General features: G+C 41.6%; 1 protein-coding gene across 1 annotated transcript in view; it reads right to left on the reverse strand.

The window, feature by feature from the left end:
* The window catches only part of LOC101159373 (calsyntenin-2), a 404,380-nt gene that overhangs the window by 259,613 nt on the left and 119,913 nt on the right, over positions 1-24,854 (reverse strand). Inside the window, exon 2 of the mRNA XM_011483059.4 lies at positions 1,645-1,767. Coding sequence (XP_011481361.1) covers positions 1,645-1,767 — 123 coding nt within the window. The remainder of the gene's footprint in view (positions 1-1,644; positions 1,768-24,854) is intronic.

Here is a 24,854-nt window from a genome sequence, read left to right on the forward strand (position 1 = left end):
CATTAGTGTCTGTGGCTGTAATTAAAACCTGGATGACCTGATTAATTAGACTCAACTGCTACCTGTGCTCACGTGTCTCACTTTGCACCAGCGATTTACACAAACTGAAAAGATGTGGATCCCACCATCCACAGTAAAGTATACACCAGGCATGTGATGCACATTTAGGAGCGTGTTTAACGTGTTCATGAACCAGCATTTAACAAAAGATGTTTAATTTGGATTGCTGCTACCCGATACGATCGCATGTACTGTACTCTTAGTTGGAATAAGCTTGGTATAAAATGTCAAAGCGGGGCAAATTTCTTGAATCGGTTAGTACTTTTGTGTTTTCAAAAGGACACTACCCATAAATCACTACCAAATCCAAGTCCCTGTTGGTCAAAATTCAACTGGTTTAACTTTCAACATGCGTCTCATGGCAGCACATTTTGTATGTTTTGAGCCTGAAAATGGAAATGAAAAACTTGCATAGCAATGTGTGAACGTGTTTTTTTGTTTTTAACGCAGAAGCCCAAAATGTGCATATGTGCACGTTTACATAGACTTTTCATGTAAAGCGTCCGCTCAAACGTGCGTTTCAGAGAACAATGTGAATGTAGCATAAGTGGTAAAGGAGAAGCTGCTGTGTTGTGTGTCAGCGTTTGTGTGCAGATTGTATAGGTACGATGAAAAGAAAAAACAGTTATGACAGGAAAATCAATCCAAAAGTGGATTATAGATGATGAAAAAAGTCAGGAGAAGTGGGATTAGTCCGGCTGGTAATGTGGCTGTTCCAGCTTATTAGTAGATCTATCAGTGCTCTCTCACTTTTTTACCTGCTGGAGAATCCTTATTGTCCCCCTGTCAAATGTGTGAAAGGGAACGCACGTGTGTTTGAGTACTTTCTCGGTACGGGGCTATCAGTCTACCCAGAGCCAAAGGGCCTCTGCTGGCCAGCCAGCTTCCCTCCCTCCTGCCTCATCACTTTAGCTCCTTCTCCCTGTAGGGTGGCCATTACAGCAGGGCCCTGCGGCCATGCCACAGCTCATGCATGCGCGCACACAGTGGCAAAGACCGGGGGGGGGGGAAAAGCCTTTGTGAGTGTGCATGACAAATGCACGTTTGGACACACACTTCCCCTCCTTCTCATCCGTCCATGCATCCATCTCAGCTTGAGGGTCTTTGTGAGTGGGCTGCTGCCCGGCACAGCACCCCCGTGTGAGCGTCTTGGCCACATTAGCAGCCTGGCTGCTGAAGGTATGGCTGGGCTCCTCGCTCCTCCACAGCCTCCAGCTAACACCCCCCACAAGAGCTGGCACCCTTTAGATGAGCTGGAATGGCCACAAAGTGGAAAAGAGTCTAATCCCGTTTTTCTGCACTGTTCTCAGCCACCATGAGGCTTATTTGGGATATTTTTCACTCAAGCTAAATAGAAACTAGGAGTCTTCTATGTGATGCATGTTTCTGTGAGATTACTGGCTTAAATGGTTCTGGTGTGGAGCAGGGTTCCCAAAAAACAGCAAAAATAGAGAAGCTTTTTTAATTAAGCTGTGAACATGACAGCTTTGGAGGTAGCGTCCTGCAGCTACGGAGTGGAGTTGCACCTGCATTTTTATCGACCGCCTCTTTCACAGTGACACCTTCATCCTCCATGCTCCATACCTGCATATGGGACGGGGGCGTCTTTATCCAGGGCCACGAGTGGAGGGTCCAGCAGCACGACGTCCGTGTTCTCAGTGATCACTCCATGGTACGATGTCTCAATCCAAGGCTTGTGTTTGTTCACTGTGGAAACAAAAATGACTTTCTTAGCAATGTGTTCAACTGTCTCTCCATTTAGGGCGTTGCTACTCATTTCACCAACAATTCGATTCATGTCATAATTTCTGGCTGACAATATGATTCAAAGGTGATTTCAGTTCATTTAGAGCGATCCCTGACAGCTGGAGTGTGATGATGACTTGATCCAAATGGTATTTTCTAATAATGATACAATCATTTTTTTCATTTTTAAACAATTTTATAATGATATAGGTGGATTCGATTGATAACTTGCCTCTGATTGGATTGTTGGAATATAATTCAGTTCATTGTCTTAGTTGATCAATCGTTCCACTCCTACCATGTAATTTACGTTCCTTCCATATAAAACAAGAGAACGTTACGGCTTGACATAAATGAAAGCACAACGTGGAACTTTTCCAGCTCATCCAACTGGAGTGTCTGCCACACTTTCATTCATTTCCGCCACATGCTACTCCTGTGTTTTTTTCTCCTGATATTCCCATCAGGGTTTAAAGGACAGCTCCTCTCTGGATCTGTCTCAGCCACACCAGCTGAGGCTGTTCGCAAAGCCAAACAACAAAGTGAATCAGAATTTCCAGTTATAATTAAAACGGGTAGTTTCTGGGTAAACAAAAAAGCATTGAAAAATACCTGCATGGAAAATCTCATTTTTTTTCTATTCTCTATCCCATTTGGGGGAAAAGAACTCCTTTGCCCACATTTTAAATGCAATGTTCATTATGGAGAAAAAGGTAAAGCTGCAACGAGGAAAATCCAGACTTGATCAGCAAAACTGAGAAATACAAGCCTCTCAGTAAAAGCAAGAAGAGAGAATGAAATCTTTCACCATTTTATTCTATCCGTCATTGTTAGAAAGACAGTTTCCATTACACCCTTGGTGGCTGAGTTAAAGGCAGAGGAAGTGTGCATTATCAGAAACTAACACACGTCTCGTCGAACATTAATTTCTGATAATGAAACACTTTGAAGGCCATTAACCCGCTTTTACCATGTTCACTTACAGAAGAAATACATATTCAACCAGTTTTTAGAACTTCTTGTTACTTTTTCGGTTTGGATTGCTTTTCACCTTCTCATTCAAAGAGTTTTCTTTATTTTCATGACTATGAAAACTGTAGATTCACACTGAAGGCATCAAAACTATGAATTAACACATGTGAAATTATATACAGAACAAATAATAGTGGAACAACTGAGAATATGTCATATTGTAGGTTCTTCATAGTAGCCACCTTTTGCTTTGATGACTGCTTTGCAAACTCTTGGCATTCTCTTGATGAGCTTCTAGAGGTAGTCACCTGAAATGTTTTTCACTTCACAGGTGAGCCCTGTCAGGTGTAATAAGTGGGATTTCTTGCCTTATAAATGGGGTTGGGACCATCAGTTGTGTTGTGCAGAAGTCAGGTGGACACACAGCTGATAGTTCTACTGACTAGACTGTTAGAATTTGGATTATGGCAAGAAAAAAGCAGCTAAGTCCAGAAAAACGAGTCGCCATCATTACTTTGAGAAATGAAGGTCAGTCAGTCTGAAAAATTGGGAAAACTTTAAAAATTGTCCCCAAGTGCAGTCACAAAAACCATCAAGCGCTACAAAGACACTGGCTGACAAGCGGACCGCCCCAGGAAAGGAAGACCAAGAGTCACCTCTGCTGTGGAGAATAAGTTCATCTGAGTCAGCAGCCTCAGAAATGGCAGCTTAACAGCAGCTCAGATTAGAGAGCAGGTCAATGACACACAGAGTTCTAGCAGCAGACACATCTCTACAACAACTGTTCAAAGGAGACTGTGTGGATCAGGCCTTCATGCTAGAATATCTGCTAGGAAACCACTGCTAAAGAAAGGCAACAAGCAGAAGAGACTTGTTTGGGCTAAAGAACACCAGGAATGGACATCAGACCAGAGGAAATCTGGGCTTTGGTCTGATGAGTCCAGATTGGAGATGTTTGGTTCCAACCACCGTGTCTTTGTGCGACGCAGAAAAGGTGAACGGATGGACTCTACATGCCTGGTTCCCACCGTGAAGCATGGAGGAGGAGGTGTGATGGTGTGGGGGGGCTTTGCTGATGACACTGTTGGGGATTTATTCCAAATTGAAGGCATACTGAACCAGCATGGCTACCACAGCATCTTGCAGCGGCATGCTATTCCATCCGGTTTGGGTTTAGGTGGACCATCATTTATTTTTCAACAGAACAATGACCCCAAACACACCTCAAGGCTGTGGAAGGGCTGTTTGACCAAGAAGGAGAGTGGGGGGGGGCTGCGCCAGATGACCTGGCCTCCACAGTCACCGGACCTGAACCCAATAGAGATGGTTTGGGGTGAGCTGGACCGCAGAGTGAAGGCAAAAGGGCCAACAAGTGCTAAGCATTCTGGGAACTCCGTCAAGACTGTTGGAAGACCTTTCAGGTAACTACCTCTAGAAGCTCATCCAGAGAATGCAAAGAGTTTGCAAAGCAGTAATCAAAGCAAAAGGTGGCTACTATGAAGAACCTACAATATGACATATTTTCAGTTGTTTCACACTTTTTCGTTCTGTATATAATTCCACATGTGTTGATTCATAGTTTTGATGCCTTGAGTGTGAATCTACAATTTTTATAGTCATGAAAATAAAGAAAACTCTTTGAATGAGAAGGTGTGTCCAAGCTTTTGGTTTACTCTATACTGTATGCTGGTCATAAATGATCATATATATGATCATAAATATATATATGATAAAATATATAAGAACCCATGGTGATACAGTCTGAAAAAAGAATATCAGAATTTTGTTTAGTGGTCCGGTTGGTTTTTGGGGTTTGTTACATTATTACATTTTTCTGGAAAAATGAGTCTGGGTTCTTAATGGAAGTTTTGCTAATCTTCCATTAATCTTTCTGGTTTGTTTGCTTTATTCCAAGAGTTCTAATGTTCAAACTGTTAGTCAGTACTCAATTTTTTTTCCCATCATTAACAACTACTATTACTCAAGTGTTTAATGTAATTTACTAATGACTGAGTAGTACAATTTAAAACTACAACAGCTTATTTGAGGGCAGTTTTTGGATACTTTGTTCTCAGCATGTTAGGGCAGCAGAACATGCTCAATATGCATGAGCTTGTTAGCAACAGTTGAGGGAAGTGGATTTCTGCTTTAAATGCCAAAGTGTGTTATTTCAGGAGTATTTTGATGACAATGCAGCACAAAGGTTTCAGAGGACAGCATGATTTGTACGTGTCATCACCCCATGTCCCACAGGTGCAATTAACAAGAAAAAACTCTTATGGCCAGAGTTTTTGGACAATGCGTTGACATTCTAAAACCAAAACACTGGATAACAAAGACTTCTGCTCATTGCATCTGTCATTTTGGGAAATGCATGCTGGGAGAAATCATTTAGGAGTCAAAAATGTAACAAATTATGATTCCATCAATAAGGATGTATTGAGACTGAAAAGATCCTTTGGTGTGGACCAAGTCCTGAAGCTTGGGTTTGGTCTGTGCAGACCGCTAAGAAGCCTTTTCGGCTGTTTTCAAATAAACGTTCTAACTGTTGGACACTTTCTTCTGTTTGATAGCTGGAAAATGTCCGCGGCTCATTGGCTCTTCATTCCTTAGCTGTTTATGTCACGTGACCACCGGCTATGGTGCTTTGGTCCAGTTGTTCCACTCCCAGAACAGATTGTACTCAGACAGCAATCTCGTAGTGAACCGAAGCTCAGTCCTGTTGAAAACGAACCGAGACCACCTCTGAGATGGGTCAGAGAGCAGTACCTGGTTCCAGACTGAGTGTGTCCAGTCTGAATACACCTTAAACTTTGTGTCTGCAGCTTTTTTGTTTGAAGCTCCTGACAAACCGTGCACGTGACAGACTGAACAACGTGCTAAACGGCTTGGTGAGAAATGTCAAAGCGGTGTAAATATGGTGAATTTGTCTCCAGGCGTTTTCTTTCACAGCTCCGGTCCGAAAATTGAGAGACCTGGTGTCATAGAATTCTAGCCAGACACAAACTGCAATTATTCATTTCTCCTCCATGATCACTTTTCAACGGTTGACACTTTAATGAATTTAAATTGTGCACTGGTCATTGTTCAACTTGGCTTAACTTTCAACTATCAATCAATCAATCAATCAATCAATCAATCAATCAATCAATCAATCAATGTGTACATTTTCTACATAGAGCAGTCATAAAAACTTGTGTAGCTACAATTAAACGTCAGAATTTTGAACGTGGAAGCAAAAAATGTTCCTTCACACACTTTTCCATGGACTTTTGATTGGATTTGGTTGCTTGAAGCTGTGTTGCCAAGAGAAGAACAAACACTAACTCAGCATGTGGTGACAAAAACTCTGGCAAGTGTTAATTTTTGACCCTTCAAAATAAAAGTCTATCACAAGAGACTCATTTTTCTATAAAGAAAAGGTTCTATTGCGATACATTTAATAATCGTTTCATCGCCCAGCTCTATATTGATGATCACTTAACTCAGTGTTTTTCCACGTTTAACTGGTTGAAAACACACCAGTGTTTTTCTGATCATCTAGTGTGCCGTGAGAAATTGCCCTCATTAACTGGGCTACAAATATTTACCATCTCCAGGATACCAGCTTTGTGTTCATCCAAACAGGGCCTGATAAAACACTGAGTCATTAGTCTGACCAATCAGAAGTGGTTAAAGTCTTCACTTCCTTGTTCTGATTCTGCTCATAAAGTCTCTCAGTTCCAACTAAAATACCAGCTAAAGCTCGTCTTTAGCGGTGTAGCTTTCCACAGAATCTGGTATCAGACCGTGGAACAAGTGAACAAAACAATGAAGCTCAGAGAAGAGAGTCTGTCTGGCGTCCGGCGGCTGTTTGCACTACATCTCCCACGATGCATTGGGTTAAGTGACAGCGTCTCAGCGCACAAGTCTTCCCAGTTAAACGTCTTGAAACCATAACAAACACACATCAACCAGTTTTTAAATCTTCTAACTTAACTTTTATTACATCTTTTAGAAAAAACAGCTGCAGCTTCCAGCTTTTTCTGCCACAATTATAACAAAAATGCATGTGAGATCGTGGAGGGACTGTATATCAATACAGACTATGCGCTTCTTTTTTTTTTTACATTTTTGGATGCTGGTGTGCCGCAGGATTTTTGTCAAGGCTAAAGTGTGCCGTGGATCAAAAAAGGTTGAAAAACACTGACTTAGACAACAACCCATGGTGCCTTATTTACCATGCCCCTGACATCATGGGATATGAATATTCTTCCAGAAGAAACATCCCAAAACAATCCAGTTCATTTGGTAGAGATTGGATTTGAGGAGAACAGAACTTTTTGTGATTATTTTGTGCAACTTTGGTCATGATTTGTTATTTGGATTTTGTTTTTCCGTTTTGAATTTCAATTGTCACAGATGTTTGTCTATGAAGCTCTTTTTCAGTCCATTTTTATCATTGTGCCTGATCATTTTTCTTTCACTCTTTGGCTTTATTTTATTCGCTTTAGGATTGTTAAAGTCCATCAAAGGGTTTTTACATAAGATCCACCAAAAGTGCATCAAAAAGTCATAACCTCTAAGTTTGTCAAACTTTGTTTAAAAAAGCCCCCAAAGAACCTAAAGGATCTTCCATGCAGTGTTTTAAATGTTGGTTTATCCCTTGTGCTATCTAAGATGACCCCCCCCCCCCCCCCCCTCTTACATTGACGTGTTCTCCCTACCATGACAAAGGTGGATAAAGGTGGAAAGATTTCATGTAATGCATGGACACCAGTGAAGATCACAAATCATTGAAGAAAAAAGGTTCAGAGCACTGTCTAGTGGGTCTAGATGACCCAACTCCCAATGTTAAAGTGCCTAGGATAGCACCAGGGTTACAGAAACCCCACTCAGGCTTTTGGCTGCAGCAGCTGCAAGATCAGAGAGCAGTCGTTACAGGAAAACATGTTAGTGGAATGTGTAAATTAACAAGTCCAATAGTCATATTTGACACTCATGGCAGCAGCTAAAATGAAATCTACAGCTGCCTTCACATTCAAAGCTGACTGCCGCCCTTTTTTCCACATTGTGTTTGCAAATTTGAGAAAACAAAACTTGCAGTTCATTAAATGACCACTGGAGGCATTTTCTCATCAACAACCAAACAAAATTACCGTACAGTCAGTAATTCCATGTAGCGATGAAGCTAGAAACTACAGACAGTAGCTCCTCCCAGAAATGCTCGAGCGTAAAGTTTATAAACCCCTTTTGGACCAGCGTCAGGCTGTGAGAGGCTTTTGGTGTGAATGCATTATACAGAGTCCACCGGACCCGAAGGCTCCCAAAATGTTTTGCACTAGGGCTGAATAACAGAAAGGATGAAGTGAAACAAGAAAATCCAGACGCAAGGGCATGGGAATTTCATGGAAGACGTTCTTGTAACAAAAACAAGTGTCAGCCAGCTCGCCATCATGATTATCCTCAAGGAACGCTTCTGCCCAAAAGTTGAGGTGAGTGATGGCACATCAAACCCCCGTCACACTGTGTGGGAAATGGAGAGGCTCTTCATCAGACGTGATGGTGCAATCGAAGATACCTTCCTGCAATCACCACAGCATCTCAATGGGGGTCCCGGCTGACAAGCGCCCACATGCTAGCCCCACCCGGTGCTGCAGCCAAGCAGCAATAAGAACCAGAATGCTGACAGCTGCCAAACAGCATTGGGTTCATGGGCTGAAGGTCTGAAATTGCCCCGGAGTCATTCCAAGGAAATGAGGGGCTTCTTCTCCTGTGCTGAAATAATGCAGACTATAAGGGGTTGAGGAGGGGGCAGGAAAAAGGGTGGGGGAATAAAAGCATGGACCCATCAGTCCGACAGAGTCCTTGGGGAAACATTGCAGGCCACTTATCCAGATCGAGCCCATAACTGTAAGGCCTGAAGCCCTGACACTAAGTGATTAGCCATTTGCTCTGCCACTTAACGCAGGAAATGCCCCAACCAGCATTGTATAACTGGAACCCCCCCCCTGCAGGTACGGGCAGACAGGGCTTTCTGTCAGACTTGTCCTTTTGCTCTGAAACTTCCGGGCTTTGTGTGCCGACACCAAAACTCCAACTAGGAGATTTGCCCTTTCAATATTTGGATTGAACTGCGTGATGCTGGTCTCCCGCTCAGCTGCCCTCCGGGCCGCAGACGAACTCCAAAAGGATGAGTGCTTAAAAAATAGCAGCAAACTCTCACATCACTTCTGCCAAAACGCCACTCCAAGTGACCCCAATTTTCAAAAGCAAACACCTCGTATGGCGGCTCAAAGCACTCAGTAAAAGGCGTGCGATAACCCGGGCTTGTGGACGGGGAGGGAAGCTGATTTGTCCGCGTTTCACGTGAAACCGCCGCTGTCTGAGCGAACGGAACGGGCTAAATGAAAAAAGGGCTTATCGAGAGATTTGGGCCGGCGTTTGAATCCAGAGCGTTTCTGGACGTTTTCACTCGCGGAGATTCAGTTTTCCTTTTCAAAAAAATAAAAGCACGCCGCTTGCTAGTGTCACGCGGGTTAAACGCTCTCCCTTAACTGCTTTTACACGCAGGCGGGACGTGGTGAAGATTACATGAATCCTGGTTTGATTTATTTCACCAGATTCCTAGCTTTTTACTGCCTTCCTTTATGCCACATTCTTATTATCTAGCAACCAAATTACATTTCAGTAATAACCGCGTCCTTGTAATTTTCACAAATGAGTGGAGTTAAAGGCCACTGAATCATTTTTGTTCCTCATATCAAATTAATCAGGCGGATACAGTTATCACCTCTGTCCTGACTAATATAATCAGGGCGTGTGACAGCTGAGGAGTGAATGTTGGAGCTCTGATGCCCTTTCAGTTGGCTGCAGGTCACAGGGACCCCCCCCCCCCCCCCCACACGCCATTTTAATGCAGATGACGATGGAGTTGACGGGGAGCTCCGAGCGGTGAAGGTGCACCACCTTCCAACAGGCGTGTGAGCAGTGGAGGTGAGGGAAAAGTAGAGGGCTGAGGAACATCTGAGATCAAGATGTTGGAAATGAAACTCTGACAGCGAGGCCAACGATGAATACATCAACATAATGGAAAGTAAACCTTGCAGAGACAGTTAGCCATTACTGTGGCTGATAGGCAATTACAGCTGCGAGGGACACGGGGAGCTCACGCCGGCTCCAGCCGGCTCACGCATGTCCATCAAGGAGGTCACTGGGAATCCTCTGCATGGACCCAAACTGTGCCGCTGTCAGGACGGCAGTGATCTGCGTCCTCCGAGAACCCCGGAGTTCTTTCAGAAGTTTTTCTTTTTTTATGAACTCTGTGTCTTCTGTGGTTTTAACAGGAAACATCTGCAGAATGAGGACGTCATCACGTCCAAAGACTTCCAGCATGTTTCCAAGCTGGGTTTGAGTTAGCTCTTCTAAAGGATTCACTTCTTTCCTGTATTCCAAATACCAGCTCTTTAGATAATAAAGAGCTTAAAGTCCTCCTCCAATCAACTTTTAGTCTATTGTAAAAATGTTCTCAGAGGTCTTTGATTTATGACGATTAGCCAAAATCCAGAGCCTTTGTCGCTTCCTAGGACATAGTTTCTGCAGAGCAGCAGGAGTTGTTAAGAGATTTACATCTAAGTTGTGAGACTGTTGCTGCATAGCAATGCTGCCCCACCTTCCTGTTGAGAGCTCTCTGTTTACACACTCTCCTGCTAATTTACAGCCCCTCATAATCGCAAAATAACTGGTGCAACAAAAAAGTTGATCATATCAGGTCTGTCCAGCCGTCCAGTTCTGATCGTCTCAGACCAGGAAGACAAAAGCGTTCATGGATCTGTTTGTCTGACAGTGGATGATCAGAACGGAGCAGAGCGGGGAGACTTTGGCCCGCTGGAGTAACTTGTACTTTACACGTGTGAGCTTTTTCTAATTTCATTTTTTGTCTGCTCCTAACATCAGGAAAATGCCACAAGAACATGTTAAAAACACCACAAACGCAACTTTCATGAAAACATGAAGCCATGTGACAACGACTTATTCTACTAGTTTATCCAAATCTTCAAAGCATTTGAACCTTTTTTCCATAATCTTATTTGCAATGTGAAAGCAAAAAGCAGCTCAAATGGCAGCAGCTGCTGAAACGTCCTGCATAAACATGAGCGAGGGGGGAAGAGTAAGTTCATTAGTCAGTCCGAGCATACTGCAAAGGCCTTGGTGTTGCTGCCCAAACACCCGGGTCACATTGAATGGGCCTCTCCACAGCCCCCCTCAGACAGTGACACTCTGACCTGTGCGGCGCTCGCCGGGAAGCTCTGTCTGCTGTCCTCTCATCCCGCCAATGGAGGACGCATGACGCCAGCTCCATTCCAAATTCTCCAGTTCACTTATAGGAAACCCATTGGTAATATTAGCTGACTCCTCCCTGCTTTTGTGTTCTGGTTTAGTGTCTTGATTTGAGGAGATGCCCGGGGTTAGGAGGAGATACGCTGGGATCGTGCTGTGCTTTTCTAAAATTGCAGGATCGTCTGCTTTGCCGCAGGTGTGCTTGTGTGTGAAAATGTGTTGGCGTGCTGATCCGCATGTTGTTTTCTGGCCACTGGCAGTTTGTGCATTCTGGCTGGAGTGCCAAGCGTTTGGGCCGGGGGCGGGCGCTCTCATGTGTGGCACGACTCAGCGGCGCGGCGGAGGAGTGTGGCGTGGCCGGCTAGCAAGCAGAGCTGTCTTTCAGCAGGACTCTGCGCCCGACAAATGAAAAGCAGCAAGCGCACACAATGCTGCGCAGGGCCACCAGGCGAGCGCTCCAGCCGTCGTAAACAAAAGACACAGGAACAACAGCCAGCCATGCTCAGAGACTGGAAAACTCCACAGGCGCACACTTCTAACACCAAACACAAACACAGAAAACATTTACAGGACACGTTTCTTTCCTCATCTATCCTCTCAGCATCATCAGGGCAGCAGCATTTGAACACTGATGCAAAGGTCGGGCTTTAATCAAGACCGCTCCCTCAGGCTGCTCAGACTGAGGCAGGCGCTCAAAGGGAGCTTTTCAGATTTAATACAGTTATCATCACATGACTAAAAGACTTTCAGATGCAGGGATACAGTCACAAACAGCCCTCCTTGCTGCCTCCCCCTGAAGGAGGAGAGGAGGGAAACAGAGGGCATGGTGGAGGAGTGGTATGCATCGGAGCATCACGCAGATCCAAACACAAACCTGAAAGCAGCCGTGCAAACGTCCACAGCGGCTACAGAGGCCCTTCTCCATGCAATCACCTCCAGTCACCGTGACCCCTCTTTATCAAATGGTTTCAGAGTCACAAATGTTCCTCCCTGCATCATTTGAGAGCCATTATGCCAGTGAGTCCATGATTGGATGTGCATTTGTGGCATTTGCAGCTTCCTGCTTTTCTCACAGAGATGTTGGGGGAGAGTTGGGAGAATGCAAAATGGATGGATATGTACAGAATATGAAATGCATGGTGGAAGAGGAGCTGCTGAAAATGCATGAAACTGTCAAATTTGACAGCAGAGGTGCCTCAAAGTCACAGTAATTTGGACTATCTGAACATAATGTGGTGTAACTAGTCACTGCAGTCTTTTTCCAGGCCCACCTCAAAAATTCCCCATGCTGATATTGGTAATAATTTCCCTACAGGCGGCAAATAATTATAGGAAAGAGTGAGTTTTCTCACACACGCGCACATGCACACACACACACTGTATATCTATGTACTGGTTAACCGTGTTAAAGACATCTGTCAGACCCACAAACAGTCAGACTGCGACCTCTGCTCCATGGCCAAAACCAAATTTCTACTCCATTTGGTCTGCCGTTCCTGGACACAGTTTCTGCAAAGCTGCAGGAATTCATCAGAAAAATGTGTTCCAGACTTTTGGGGGCGGTGCCCCCCCCCATGTCACAAATGTGATCTTTTTCTAATGGCATTTTGTGGTCTGCTCCTGATTCACGATTTCCATAAATAAAAGCTCAAAAATGTCATTTGAATCTTCATTTTCTTTATAGATCATCATCTGAAAAAAGCAACAAGAAGTCAGTCGAGTTTTAGTCAAAAATATCATAATTTAACCTTCTCATGAGATCTTCCTTGATCAAATGCTGCAAACTTTTCCAACAGAGATGCAAACATTTCTCTGTTGAGAAATGCCCTTATGTTTCCATTCAGGCCTGAATGCAGGACGAGATGGAAAAAACGGTAACACTTTATATTAAGATTCCTTAACAAGCTTTGTTAACACATTAACAAGCATTATAAATGAATTTACAAGGTGTTAGTAAGACATTTATTAGTACAATAAGTCTAATAAGGTTTATTAAATTACTTAGTTAACACATTTACAAGCATTATTGTTAGAATTTTTTTAAGATGCTAATGATGCATTTATTGATATTATAGGTGCCTAACAAATATGTCAGTGTTAATAAGCTTAATAAGATCTATCAACAACCTTTGTTAACAAATTAAGAAGTATTATTTTTTGCGGTTTCTAGTAAGATATTTATTAGCACTATAGATGCCTGACACAAGCCTAAGTGTTCATAAGCTTAATAAGTTTTATTGACTAACGTAACAAATTAATAGGCTTTATTAATTTGTCAGACGCTAGTAAGATATTTATTAGCATTATAGATGTCTTGCAAATACCTGAAAGTCTTAATAAGATTTATTAACATCTAAAGTCGGACCATTGTCTTCAAAATCCATATTACTAAACTGCTTATAAGCTTTACAAATGTACTAATTAACTTTGTTAATAGTTTATTAATTGTTTTGCAGCACCTCATCTAAAGTGAAGACAGTTTTTAGCACAAACAACCACAAAGAATAAAGATTGTAAAAAGAACTTTATAACATTAAAACAGACTAAACATACACAAATCGTTCTGTAAAAGATACATCATGGTAATTTAATTCAGACAAATAATTTTTTTTTAAAAACATTTACAGACTGGTGTTGGATGACTCTAGCATCATAGCTAATAAGGATAAAGTATTAGCATCTATCCTGAGTGAAACATTCATTGCAAATCCCATCACCAGGACACAGTTCTCTGCATTCAATGCCAACTGCATTCCACCACTGTTGCCTTGCTTCAAAGTCCACAAGAAAGTTGCACAAGCCAGTAATTTTTGAAGAACGAAGGCAATAAACCAACAGGAGCCATGCTAAAGCTAACACGCTAACGACCGACCGGTACAGAATCAAAGATGGGCGGGACTTTTTTCGTCACCTGTGTGAAAGCAAAGTCTGAGGCCATTCAATTGGCTGAAAGCGAGCATGCTTGTTTTGCTGATGAGTTTGATTGACAGATTCATTAGCCAATGGTGACATTAGTTAACCTGCCCATCTTTGATTACTTTCAGAATCAAAAATGGGCAGGTTAGCGTGTTAGCTTTAGCATGGCTCCTGTAGGTTTATTGTCTTCGGTCTTCAAAAATTACTGGCTTGTGCAACTTTCTTGTGGACTTTGAAGCAAGGCAACAGTGGTTGAATGCAGTTGGCATAAAATCCAGAGAACTGTCTCCTGGTGATGGGATTTGCAATGAATGTTTCACTCAGGATAGATGCTAATACTTTATACTTATTAGCTATGATGCTAGAGTCATCCAACACCAGTCTATATGTTTTTAATTTTTTTTATTTGTCTGAATTAAATTATTATATATCTTTTACAGAATGATTTGTGTATGTTTAGTCTGTTTAAATGTTATAAAGTTCTTTTTACAATCTTTATGCTTTGTGTTTTTTTGTGGTAAAAACTGTCCTCACTTTAGATGAGGTGCTGCAAAACAATTAATAAACTATTAACAAACTTAATTAATAAATTTGTAAAGCTTATAAGCAGTTTAGTAATATGGATTTAGAAGACAATGGTCTGACTTTAGATGTTAATAAATCTTATTAATACTTTCAGGTATTTGCAAGACATCTATAATGCTAATAAATATCTTACTAGAACCCCAAACAATAATATTAATACATCTTAATTTGTTAACAAAGGTTGTTAATAAATCTTATTAATCTTATTAACACTGACACATTTGTTAGGCACCTATAATATCAATAAATGCATCATTAGTATCTTAAACACATCCTATTAATAATGCTTGTAAATGTGTTAACTAAGTAATTTAATAAACCTTATTAGAATTATTGTACTAATAAATGTCTTACTAACACCCTAAAAATTCATTTATAATGCTTGTTAATGTATTAACAAAGTTTGTTAAGGAATCTTAATATAAAGTGTTACCGAAAAAACCAAACAGCTTCACTCAAAGCAGCTGGTCTGCCTGAAGATCCTCTCATGTGCAGAATCTCCAGTAGGACGTGTCTGTTGGTGAACAAACCTTTGGCTCCCTGCAGAGTCATGCGTGAACCAGTTGGCTGTGAAACTGGGGGGCGGGGGGGACTACGTGGAGCCAATAACAGTCTGTAATCCTTTTAGATCACCTGGGCTTTTAAAGTCAAGGCCAATGCGGTTTGGAACATGAGATGCACTTTGCACCACATAATCTAGGTAAAGAAGCGTCTGTGTGAATGACGGCACAGGCCCCCACTGAATAGCAAATATCTATGCCTTTTATGAATGAAAGGGAACTTGGCTTTGATGTTGTCCTATTTTACTAACATAAAAAATGACAACAGATATATACAAAAAAAAACTTTTTTTATTTAAAAAAATGCTTTACTGAACTTTGTTTTGCATTTCAAGTAGAATTTTAGTTTTTGTTTCCAAACTGACCTCTTCCCCCAGTGATGTAGCACTAACTGGGTTTGGTTTAACATGTGTGTAGATGTTTATACTTATTTTATTTAATAAGAAACGTAGTCATTATAATGATTCCAACATTATAAAGCTCAGATGTGCATGTATGGAATTGCCCCGCATGCTCCACAGCTACACGAACCTTCAAACACACTTTTATAATTCTCTGAGATCAAAAAAGTTTCTGGGTGACCACAACACAAAAACACACACGACAAACTGCCGTCTCACATCTACACAACAACAACAGGACGGAAGCAGCCAATCAAGCGGCTGGATTTGTCCGACAGCTTTTTCCCATCTGTGGGAAATGGGAAACAAAAAAAGGGAAATTGTTGATGATCAATTCTTCAGGTTTTGTTTAGGGGAAAACAATTTGGTCTCTGATATTTTAGATAAGTTTCATTATGACACTTAAGCAACCAAATTTAGGCGAACCGGTAACTCAGCCAAGGGCAGAGGAAAGCTTCAGGGTTTTAGACAGTTAAAGGGCATTTAGAGCGAAACAAACAAACAAGCAGAACAAGAGGCATTCAGCACATACACCCACATTCTGCACTTGTACACCGCAGAGCTCACTTAAGTCCTCTTGAAAATCTGGCAAATAAATATTGTGTAATTTCCCCCACTGAGCAGCATTCTTTATTTTGTTATCCACATCTGCACCCTGGGTCTAACCTGCTTTAAGTGGCACTTTCACAGGAGCCAAAGCAATCAATGGCTTCACACAAAAACAGGAAAAGAACAAAAGGCTCTTTTCTTTTATTATTTTATATCCTCTCAGCCTCTTTTATACCCGGCCAAAAATCAAGTGACTAGTTTAATTTCTATTATAGAGGAGAGCGGGAGGTAAGCACATTAAAACGAAGCGGATGTGTTTTTTAAGCAATTCTTTGAAAAGATGAACCGAAAATGTTGCTACTTTGTAAATACTTGGTATTTATTCTGGTAGGAAACCCAAGGAGAGTTTCTGTGGATTAAGTCCAACTTCCAGTTATGGTGGCTTATTCTTATTAGACAACGTAAGACACTAATTCAAGGAGAGGCAGCGTTCACTGTTTGGCTAACATTATCCTCCTGAAGCCTCATTTCTATCTGAATTACAGAACTGATACAACCAAAGAACCAAGAATATAGAGACATGATGGGAGAACCCGAAGGTTTAGCATCATTTCTGTTAAACGATTTATCAACACAATGGAGAAATGCAATAATTGACAGACTGATGAGTTTGGAGGAAGCCTGTATTCAGCTCCCAAATCCAGAACTAATCTAGAAGTTCTTGTTGATGTACTTCCTCAAATTTCCGCATCAGCCTGGTGTCCGAAAAAAGTCATTCATTACAATATCAGTAACAATACAGGCAATGTCAGAAATAATCGCTGGCATTCCTGTAGTACTTTCTAAACTACAGGGCGCACGGAAATGTAAGGTGCACCGTCATTGGATGCTCTTTTTTTCTAACTTTTGCAATTAAAAGGTGCATGAAGCGCAACAAAAGAGTCAGAGATAAGTCCGTAGGTCTGTCAGACTTTTTTAACTGTGTTCATAGTCATTCTAGAATGCATTGTGGTCTATAGTCACCAATCTAGTGCGCATCAATGCACTTCTGGGACATTTCTAGGGCACTCAATTTTGGAATTGTAGATTGGGACAGCACTAAAGAATAGTGAGCGCACTATATAGTGTTAGTTTAGATGTTTGTTCAAAATTACTTAAAGATTCAAAAGAACAAAAGAGCTGAGATTGTAAAAAAACAAAAGAGTCTGTACTTGGAGTACACCTGTCATTTAATATAATTTCACTATATTCTATAGTTTTCAATAAACGCATTAGAATTAGCTTTAAAACCGTGTCATTTCTGGAGGCAGCATATTCCAGTAGTAGATGCCTTTGCATAAGGTCAGTTTTTAAGTGCATTCATTTTTTGGAAAGAGCAAAAGTAGTTTAAGTGGTGGGTAGTAGCTGTCTGAGAAAGTTAACGGGTTTCTGTGAAGTCCATAATTTCTGTACAGATAGAGCCAGACTAGTCTGGCCTTGGCCTTCATCTCTACCAGACTTTGATGCATCCAATTGATATTGGTTCTGAAAGGGCAGTCAAGCGCCAACCGTACTGCTATTTTGTAGCTATGTAAAGTTTTTCTTTCTTTTTTATTCTCACTGAGCAAAAAAACTAGACCACAATCCAAGGAACACAAGACCAAAGAGTGAAAGACTGCTTTTTTTGTTCCTCTTGACAATCTAAATGTTGCTACTTAGTATTTTAACAATCAGATTGTGGTCCATGATCCAGTGTAATGCTCAACAGTTTATCCTCATTCAATTGGTTTTGATTCTTCAATCTTTATATAAACACGGGATAACCTCTTGCAACTCAGGGTCTCATTTACCAGAGAGATGTGTATTTTCTGGGTTTCTCAGACACTAACACACTCTTGGTTTTTAAAATCTTTCGTTTTTCTTTGGTGCCCCACTCACCTGGAATGACAGGGAGGAGCTCATGCTCCAACATTTTTAAAGAAGAAGAAACAGACTGTTACAAAGAATCAGGATGACCTAAATGCAGGTACAAAGAAGCAAGTGGTAAAATAGAGAGCTTAAATAGAACAAAGCAAATGAACTAAAGTGCAGGCAGCTGTGCGTAATTCAGGAAAGACAGGAAAAGGGGCGGAGCCCTCCAGGAGCAAAAGCCAACCTGCACAAAAACAAAGGAGGGAGAACAAAACACCCAAGGGGAAACTGACCGACTGTGACACAGACTTGCATCATCTGCGTATAGACGTATGCTTAATTCATAGGACATGCTATTTACAAAAATGTAAATTATAAAGTAAATTAAAAATTCCTGTGGAATTCCATGCAGGGCAATAACATCGTCTGAAAGGGCACAACTGAATGTCACGCATTACACTGTGTTAGCCACTTATAAACCTAATGGAGTATTGAAAATCACAGGCTGACAGTTTCATTGTAACAATATCACAGATACTGTAAGAAATTAGACAGTCAGTGGGGTCTGTGCGGACATCCTATGGCGTCCCATAGGTGCTTACATATCATCTACACACTCCATGTGTGGGGTCAGTGAGGTTTCGCGTGTTCAAAAGCAGAACATACCAACGTCATTGTGTTTCTACCAATCCTCAGTAAGAGCTGTCATGTTGTATCTAGTAGACACAATCTCCATCAAACAGCATTGAGTCTCTCTAAGCACAACTTTCACCATCAATTTCCTTAAAACATTAACCCTTGTGCTATCTTAGATGACCCCACCCTTGCATTGATGTGTTCTCCCTACCATGACAAAGGTGGATAAAGGTGGAAAGATTTCATGTATTTCATGGACACCAGTGAAGATCACAAATCACTGATGAAAAAAGGTTCAGCGCACTGTCTAGTGGGTCTAAATGACCCAACTCCCAATGTTAAAGTGCCTAGGATAGCACAAGGGTTAAGGAAAAGTGTGTCTGAGAAACCCAGAAAATACACATCTCTCTGGTAATGTTTTAGAAACATTCATGAAAGCATATGTTGAAAATATTATACCCTATTATTTATTTAGCTGCAATGTTTAGAAATCTGTCCTTTGACTATTTTTATGGAAATCCTTTGGAATAAACAATGTGTACCTGTTAAAAATCCCTTCAAACACTGCACAGGTCCGGCTGCAGTTCATTAATTTACCTTCATCACAGAGCAGAGGTCCCAATCACAGCCTCGCTGCTATGTGGGCTCCTGATGATACAGACATAGCCTAATTTATTCCTTAAAACTGTCTGTGCAGTTCATCACACCTTTCAATCACACTTAGGTTCTCCAGATTTCACCATACACTATTTTCTTCTTTTAACCACAAAGACTCGTTAGGTATGTGTGCGCTGGTTCTAAAGATTCGTTTTTAAAATGGACACATGGACCTGGCATCGACACTTTATCAATGTATTTGTAAAATATTTAACAAAAAAAGTATTGAAAAGGCGTGTTGTGGAGCCTCCTTTGTGTCATTGAGCCCACACATTTTATGGCGTTGTCACATGCACCCATACAAGGGTTGGCTTCTTAGGCTGCTGCGCGTTTTGGGTTGTCCAGGCCTGTGAAGGATCATAGACGGGACCGGCCGCATCTTCAGCGAAGCACAGGTGTGTCTTACAGTTCCCATGAGGCTAGCGCAGCCACCTTAAGGGACGTCACAAAAATGTAAGGTGTGATTGTTGAGCATGTATTGTGAAATATTTGCAAGTCTAAAGTAACTTAGCATGCACTTGTGATGTAAATGCTGCGGTACGGTGCACTTACACCCCGCTGTAGTCGTTCCTCAGGTGAGCATAGTGCCCCCTTACTAACTGAAAGTACGGAATGTGCAACAGGTTTGTGCAAGAACGGAAGGAACCACTTCACCCTAACTTAGCCTTTTGTTGTTGCACTCATGTTCAATGCGACGTGCAGCATGCCTGTAGAAAAATGTGCACTAACATATTTGCTCAATGGGCTCACTGAGTCGTCTACCATTTTAAAATTTCATGTGGACCCCTCTCTGCGCCCTGGCCTGTTTTTCGTCCTCACACAGCCGGATCCACCCATAGGAAGCCTGGACTGAACTGAATCATCCAACACGACATGCCATCCGGCTGGGACACTAAGTGCAATAAACAATTAAACTCCACATGAATGCAATAATTCCTCTGAAAGGTTGGGATGCTGCAATATTCATATTTATTTATATTTTATACTTTGTACTTTTTCTAATTTGATTCTGTTTTTAAATGTAGTCTTTTTTTATGTTCACCCTGACCTGAGAGATGCCAAAGAGAAATTCTGATGTACTGTATGTGCAAACGGCAACAAAACCTTGAAACCTTGAAAAGGGCAGCTGTGACTAAGACTGGTTTTCATGTTTCTGCAGAGGAACCGGACTCAAGTGAAAAGAATAATAATAGGAAGTTGTGGAAGACACACACAAACATTGATTTACATGGGAGCTTGCTTTCTCTCTAGAAGCTGTGCAGTGTTGGTCGAGGGTTTAGCTGATGAGGTGTGGGGGGCTTAGAGGCTGCTTGCATTGCTTTCTGTGAACAGCCCCACATATGGCATGTGGCTCCCGGTCCCCCGTGACTGGCTGGCTGGCTCACAGGCCCCTCATCCTACCCCACTGCTGCAGATGGCAGACAGGGTGGGCCAGAGACACCAGGCCATGCAAACACGAGTGTGTGCGAATGCCATCCTGTGCAGTAATGTGGCGGATCAACAGATTCATCAGCGTGACCGCTGCTGAAATGCTAAATGCCTAATTTCAAATCTAAGCAGTGTCCAACACAGCACAGGCAACTTATTTACCCCCCTGTCAGGGTCACATGGCATTGGTATTCAAAAATGTAGCTCCGTTTGGTCTTAAAGGAGACATTTCAGCTTTTTTCTCACTTTAGCTGACATGTTGGTGACAGAAATGTAGACATGATTTGGTTCAAACGCCGTAGCAACACACAACATCATTTACTGTGTTTTTTTTATAGAAGTCAGTTCACTTGGAATTTTTTTTGTTTTTTATCGTTGTTATTATCTGTGATAAATCATTAAGTCAGCTCTATAATTTCCTTTTGGGATTCCTCTCTTATTTTTCAGCTAATTCCTTTTTTATCCACATTCATTCCACCCGCCTCCTAAACAAACAAACACGACACTAACATTACTAAACAACATGAGGGCTATTACCTTCTTCTTTCTCTTTCAGCTTTTTCCCATCAGGGGTCGCCACAGCGAACAAGTCACATGGTAAACTTGGCAATGTTTTACACCGGATGCCCTTCCTGACGCAACCCTCTCAAAGCAACGGGGCTTGGGACCGGCAGAGAAGTAGAGAAGGGAACAGGGAGCAGCCCGGAGTTGACCCCTGGTTTCACAGATGGAAGGCGCCGCAAACCAGCACGAGCTAAACCGGCTCCCAACATGAGGGCTGGTACGATCATGGATATTATACTCTCCTTAAAGCCACTGTAGGAAGATTGGTCCATTTACCTAGGTTTTCCTTAATATACTTGAAGAAAACAGGAACTACTGCTCACATATCTATTTATGATTTTAAGTAAAGACAGAATATTCTTTGTAAATGTTCTTTATTTTCTAGTCAATGAATGGGTTTGATATATCATTTTTGTAATGTTTTATTTTACTATTCAGTTATTTTTAATGCTTGAAATAAAATAATCAAATCATTTTTTACGACTTTTTACCAAATATAAATTCTGAAAACTGCAAAACAGAATAAAATACCAATACAATTGTCATTTGAAACAAACAGTCGCTGAAGCAAAACTGAAAGGTTTTTTTTTTTTTCAGGGTATCAGAAAATGCAGAAATGCTGGAAATAGTAAAAAGAGGAACAACTGAAGTGCTGGATTCAACAAAAGGTTCTGCTCAAAATCTGCCGCCTCACTGAAGAAACACAAAACTACTGAGTCATGTTACAAAGGCTGACAGTTCACCTGTTTTTGTTGGTATTGATATCCTCTAACTCGCACTAACTGCTGCTAGAAAAGCAGTAAATGTAAATCAGGCCTTTTAGCCTTTTTATGAAGAGTTATTCCATCGTTTGTTTTATTGCATCAATCATTTCCAAGGTTTACGTGCCTGTGAACACAATTCCAACCACAAACCCTACAGCTCGTTTTAAAGCACATCATAAGGTTGTAATTTACTGCAAATCAATTGAAAAAGGGATGAGATTAGAGTATAAACTTAAATGCCTACGACAGCTACTGTCTGCCTCATTTGCTGTTATTTCACCCATAAAAAGAACCCCCTTGTTTTCTTTTATTCCTTTTTTTTAATAAAACATCACAAAAGATCATTAAGTACATTTTTACTGAACAAAGACTGAAAGACTCTGAGAGGTACATTCTTTAATGTGACTTTGGCAGATTGGAGCGTTAATAGGAACAAAAAGGAGCAAGCAAGGATTGGATGATCCATTTAGATTTGTTTTTGCTCTTAAGTGGATTCTCACTTTTATTTTAGATTTTTACCACCGTGTTCTTGAGTATCCAAAAAAAAAAGTCTGACTTGTGATCTAATTACACCCCCTCTGCCCCCAATTTAAATAGCTCTTATTTGAATGGCTTTGCTCTGGTTGACACGCTTTTTAACCTACTTCCAATTATTTTGCCAAGGCGGTGACAAGTCAACAAAGGCAATTACAGCCTATTGCCTCAATTAGAGCAAGAGCTATGCAGCTATTTTCAACTCAGAAAATGAAATCATTTAGAGGGTCTGCAATGCTTTCTGAAATGTTGTGTAGTTCCAGCATCACCAACATAAACATCTGATAATCCAGCACCAAGGAAATCTGTAAGAAAATTTGAAAGAATATTTTTAGGAATATTCAACAACAATATCCATAACGAGCCCAATATAGAGATCTACATTTTTCTACCCTCCTATGGCTGCAAAGACACTAATTACTCATAAGGGCTTTGGAGTTCTTGCGAGTGGTTTGTTTTATGTGCTTCCCCCTCTGTTCACCTCCTTGCCTATCTTCATGCTAAAAATTGACATTCTTTTGACTACTGTAATACTTCAACCGTTTACACAATTATTGTAATTCCAGTGTATTCTGAAGCGGAGAAAAACAGCCCTGCACTGATATGCAACACTTTACAGGAGTGAAGTGTTACACAATCAATGTAACACTACCTTACCAACCGGCTGGGTAGCTCGGTTGGTAAGGTAGAGGGCTGCCAGGGTTCGATTCCTGGAAGGCGAATAAACAATGGTACTGGGGACAATTACCATATCAATGGCGAGCAATTAACATCACCCAGTGGGGGCCCTTGGGCAAGACTCTTACCCCTCCTACTGCCTCCTGAGCGCGGTTCAGCTGCAGCTCACCGCTCCCCCAGGGGATGGGTCAAATGTGGAGAACAAATTTCGCACACCTATTGTGAGAGAGAAAGTGGGACTTTCTTTTATTCTTTCTTTCAAAATCAGCAGATTTACTTGAAAATCTGCTTTGTGTATCTATGCAGCAGTTGATGTCAGTAATGTGTTGCATATCGGCTTAAAGCCGAAATGAAAAGCCGCTTTTCTCCACGTCAGAATCAGCTGATTGCATAAATGGTCAAAGAGTTCGGGTTAGGTTAGAGCGTGTTTTGTCACTGCCGACAGTTCCAAAGCATAAGGCTATGTTCACACCGGACTTGTGTGGTGCGTTAAACAGCATTCGTTGTTCTCACAGGTCTGTCGCTACCCGACACTAGCGCATGTAGCTGGAAGAGGGTTGGCGGTGCAAATCTGATGAATCTTTTCCAGCCTTTTTCCTTCATTGCTCTATTGAGATAAATGAAAGACTCTCTGTCTCAGCATTCCATCCGGCACAAACCGTGATTATTAATTTCTCTTTCATGATCAATTTTCCAACGGTTAGTGCGTTTTGAAAAGGACATAACCCACACGAAACGTCCCTAATTGGTCAAAGTTCACCTGGTTCAATTATCAGTGCGTGTTTCAAAAACTTGCATAGCGATGAGTGAACATGAGAGTTTTGAACGCGGATGCGTGAAACGTGCGTGTTCACATGTTTACATAGACTGTTTATTGGAAGTGGTTGTTTGAACACGTGTTTCTGAGCCTGTGTGAATGTATCATTAATTAAAGGGAAAAAAAAGACAAATCCTGAATATATGGCACATAGAGCAATAAGACTACATCTGTCACCATCTTAGTGTCCTGCTTCAGTTTAAACACAGACCTCTGAAAATGTTTACAGTCTGCTCCCATCGCCAGAGCGAGCAGGAGGACTCCCCCTGTGACCTTTATGGAAATCAAGAGAGACCTTGCACCTCTGACCATCATCCATTAGACGTGTCGGTGGACTGGTCCATTCTCAGAGCCGCTCTGGAACCGTTTAACAGTCTGCGACGCAGCTCACACGCCGTTTCTACGGCTCATGTTTGGCTGATGCTTGACACAAAAGTTTCCCTTCACAGCGTGGTCCATTGGTATTCCAGGGGGGGGGGGGCTTCACATGAATATTTGAGGTGCAGCCAGACTTGCCGCCAAGCTCAGCATAAGGAAGCTGGCTCCAGCTCAAAGGGCCCTTAGCATCAAAGGACATGCTGGACTTAGGTCATTTCAGATGGGGTGGGGGCAAAGGGGTGCTAACGAAGTCACCATATGGAAAAGGCATGTTAAGATTAGAAATAAGCCATCAGGATTAGGCACACATGATAGGCATTACTGCCCGGTGCTTTTCAGATGAATCCCCCCAAAAGTCTTGCAAAGGCGTAATTCAGGAACCAAGGATGATGTGGAGCAG

Source organism: Oryzias latipes, chromosome 13 (genome assembly GCF_053564925.1).
Source record: "Oryzias latipes strain Hd-rR chromosome 13, Olatipes_Hd-rR_3.1".
Taxonomy (NCBI): domain Eukaryota; kingdom Metazoa; phylum Chordata; class Actinopteri; order Beloniformes; family Adrianichthyidae; genus Oryzias; species Oryzias latipes.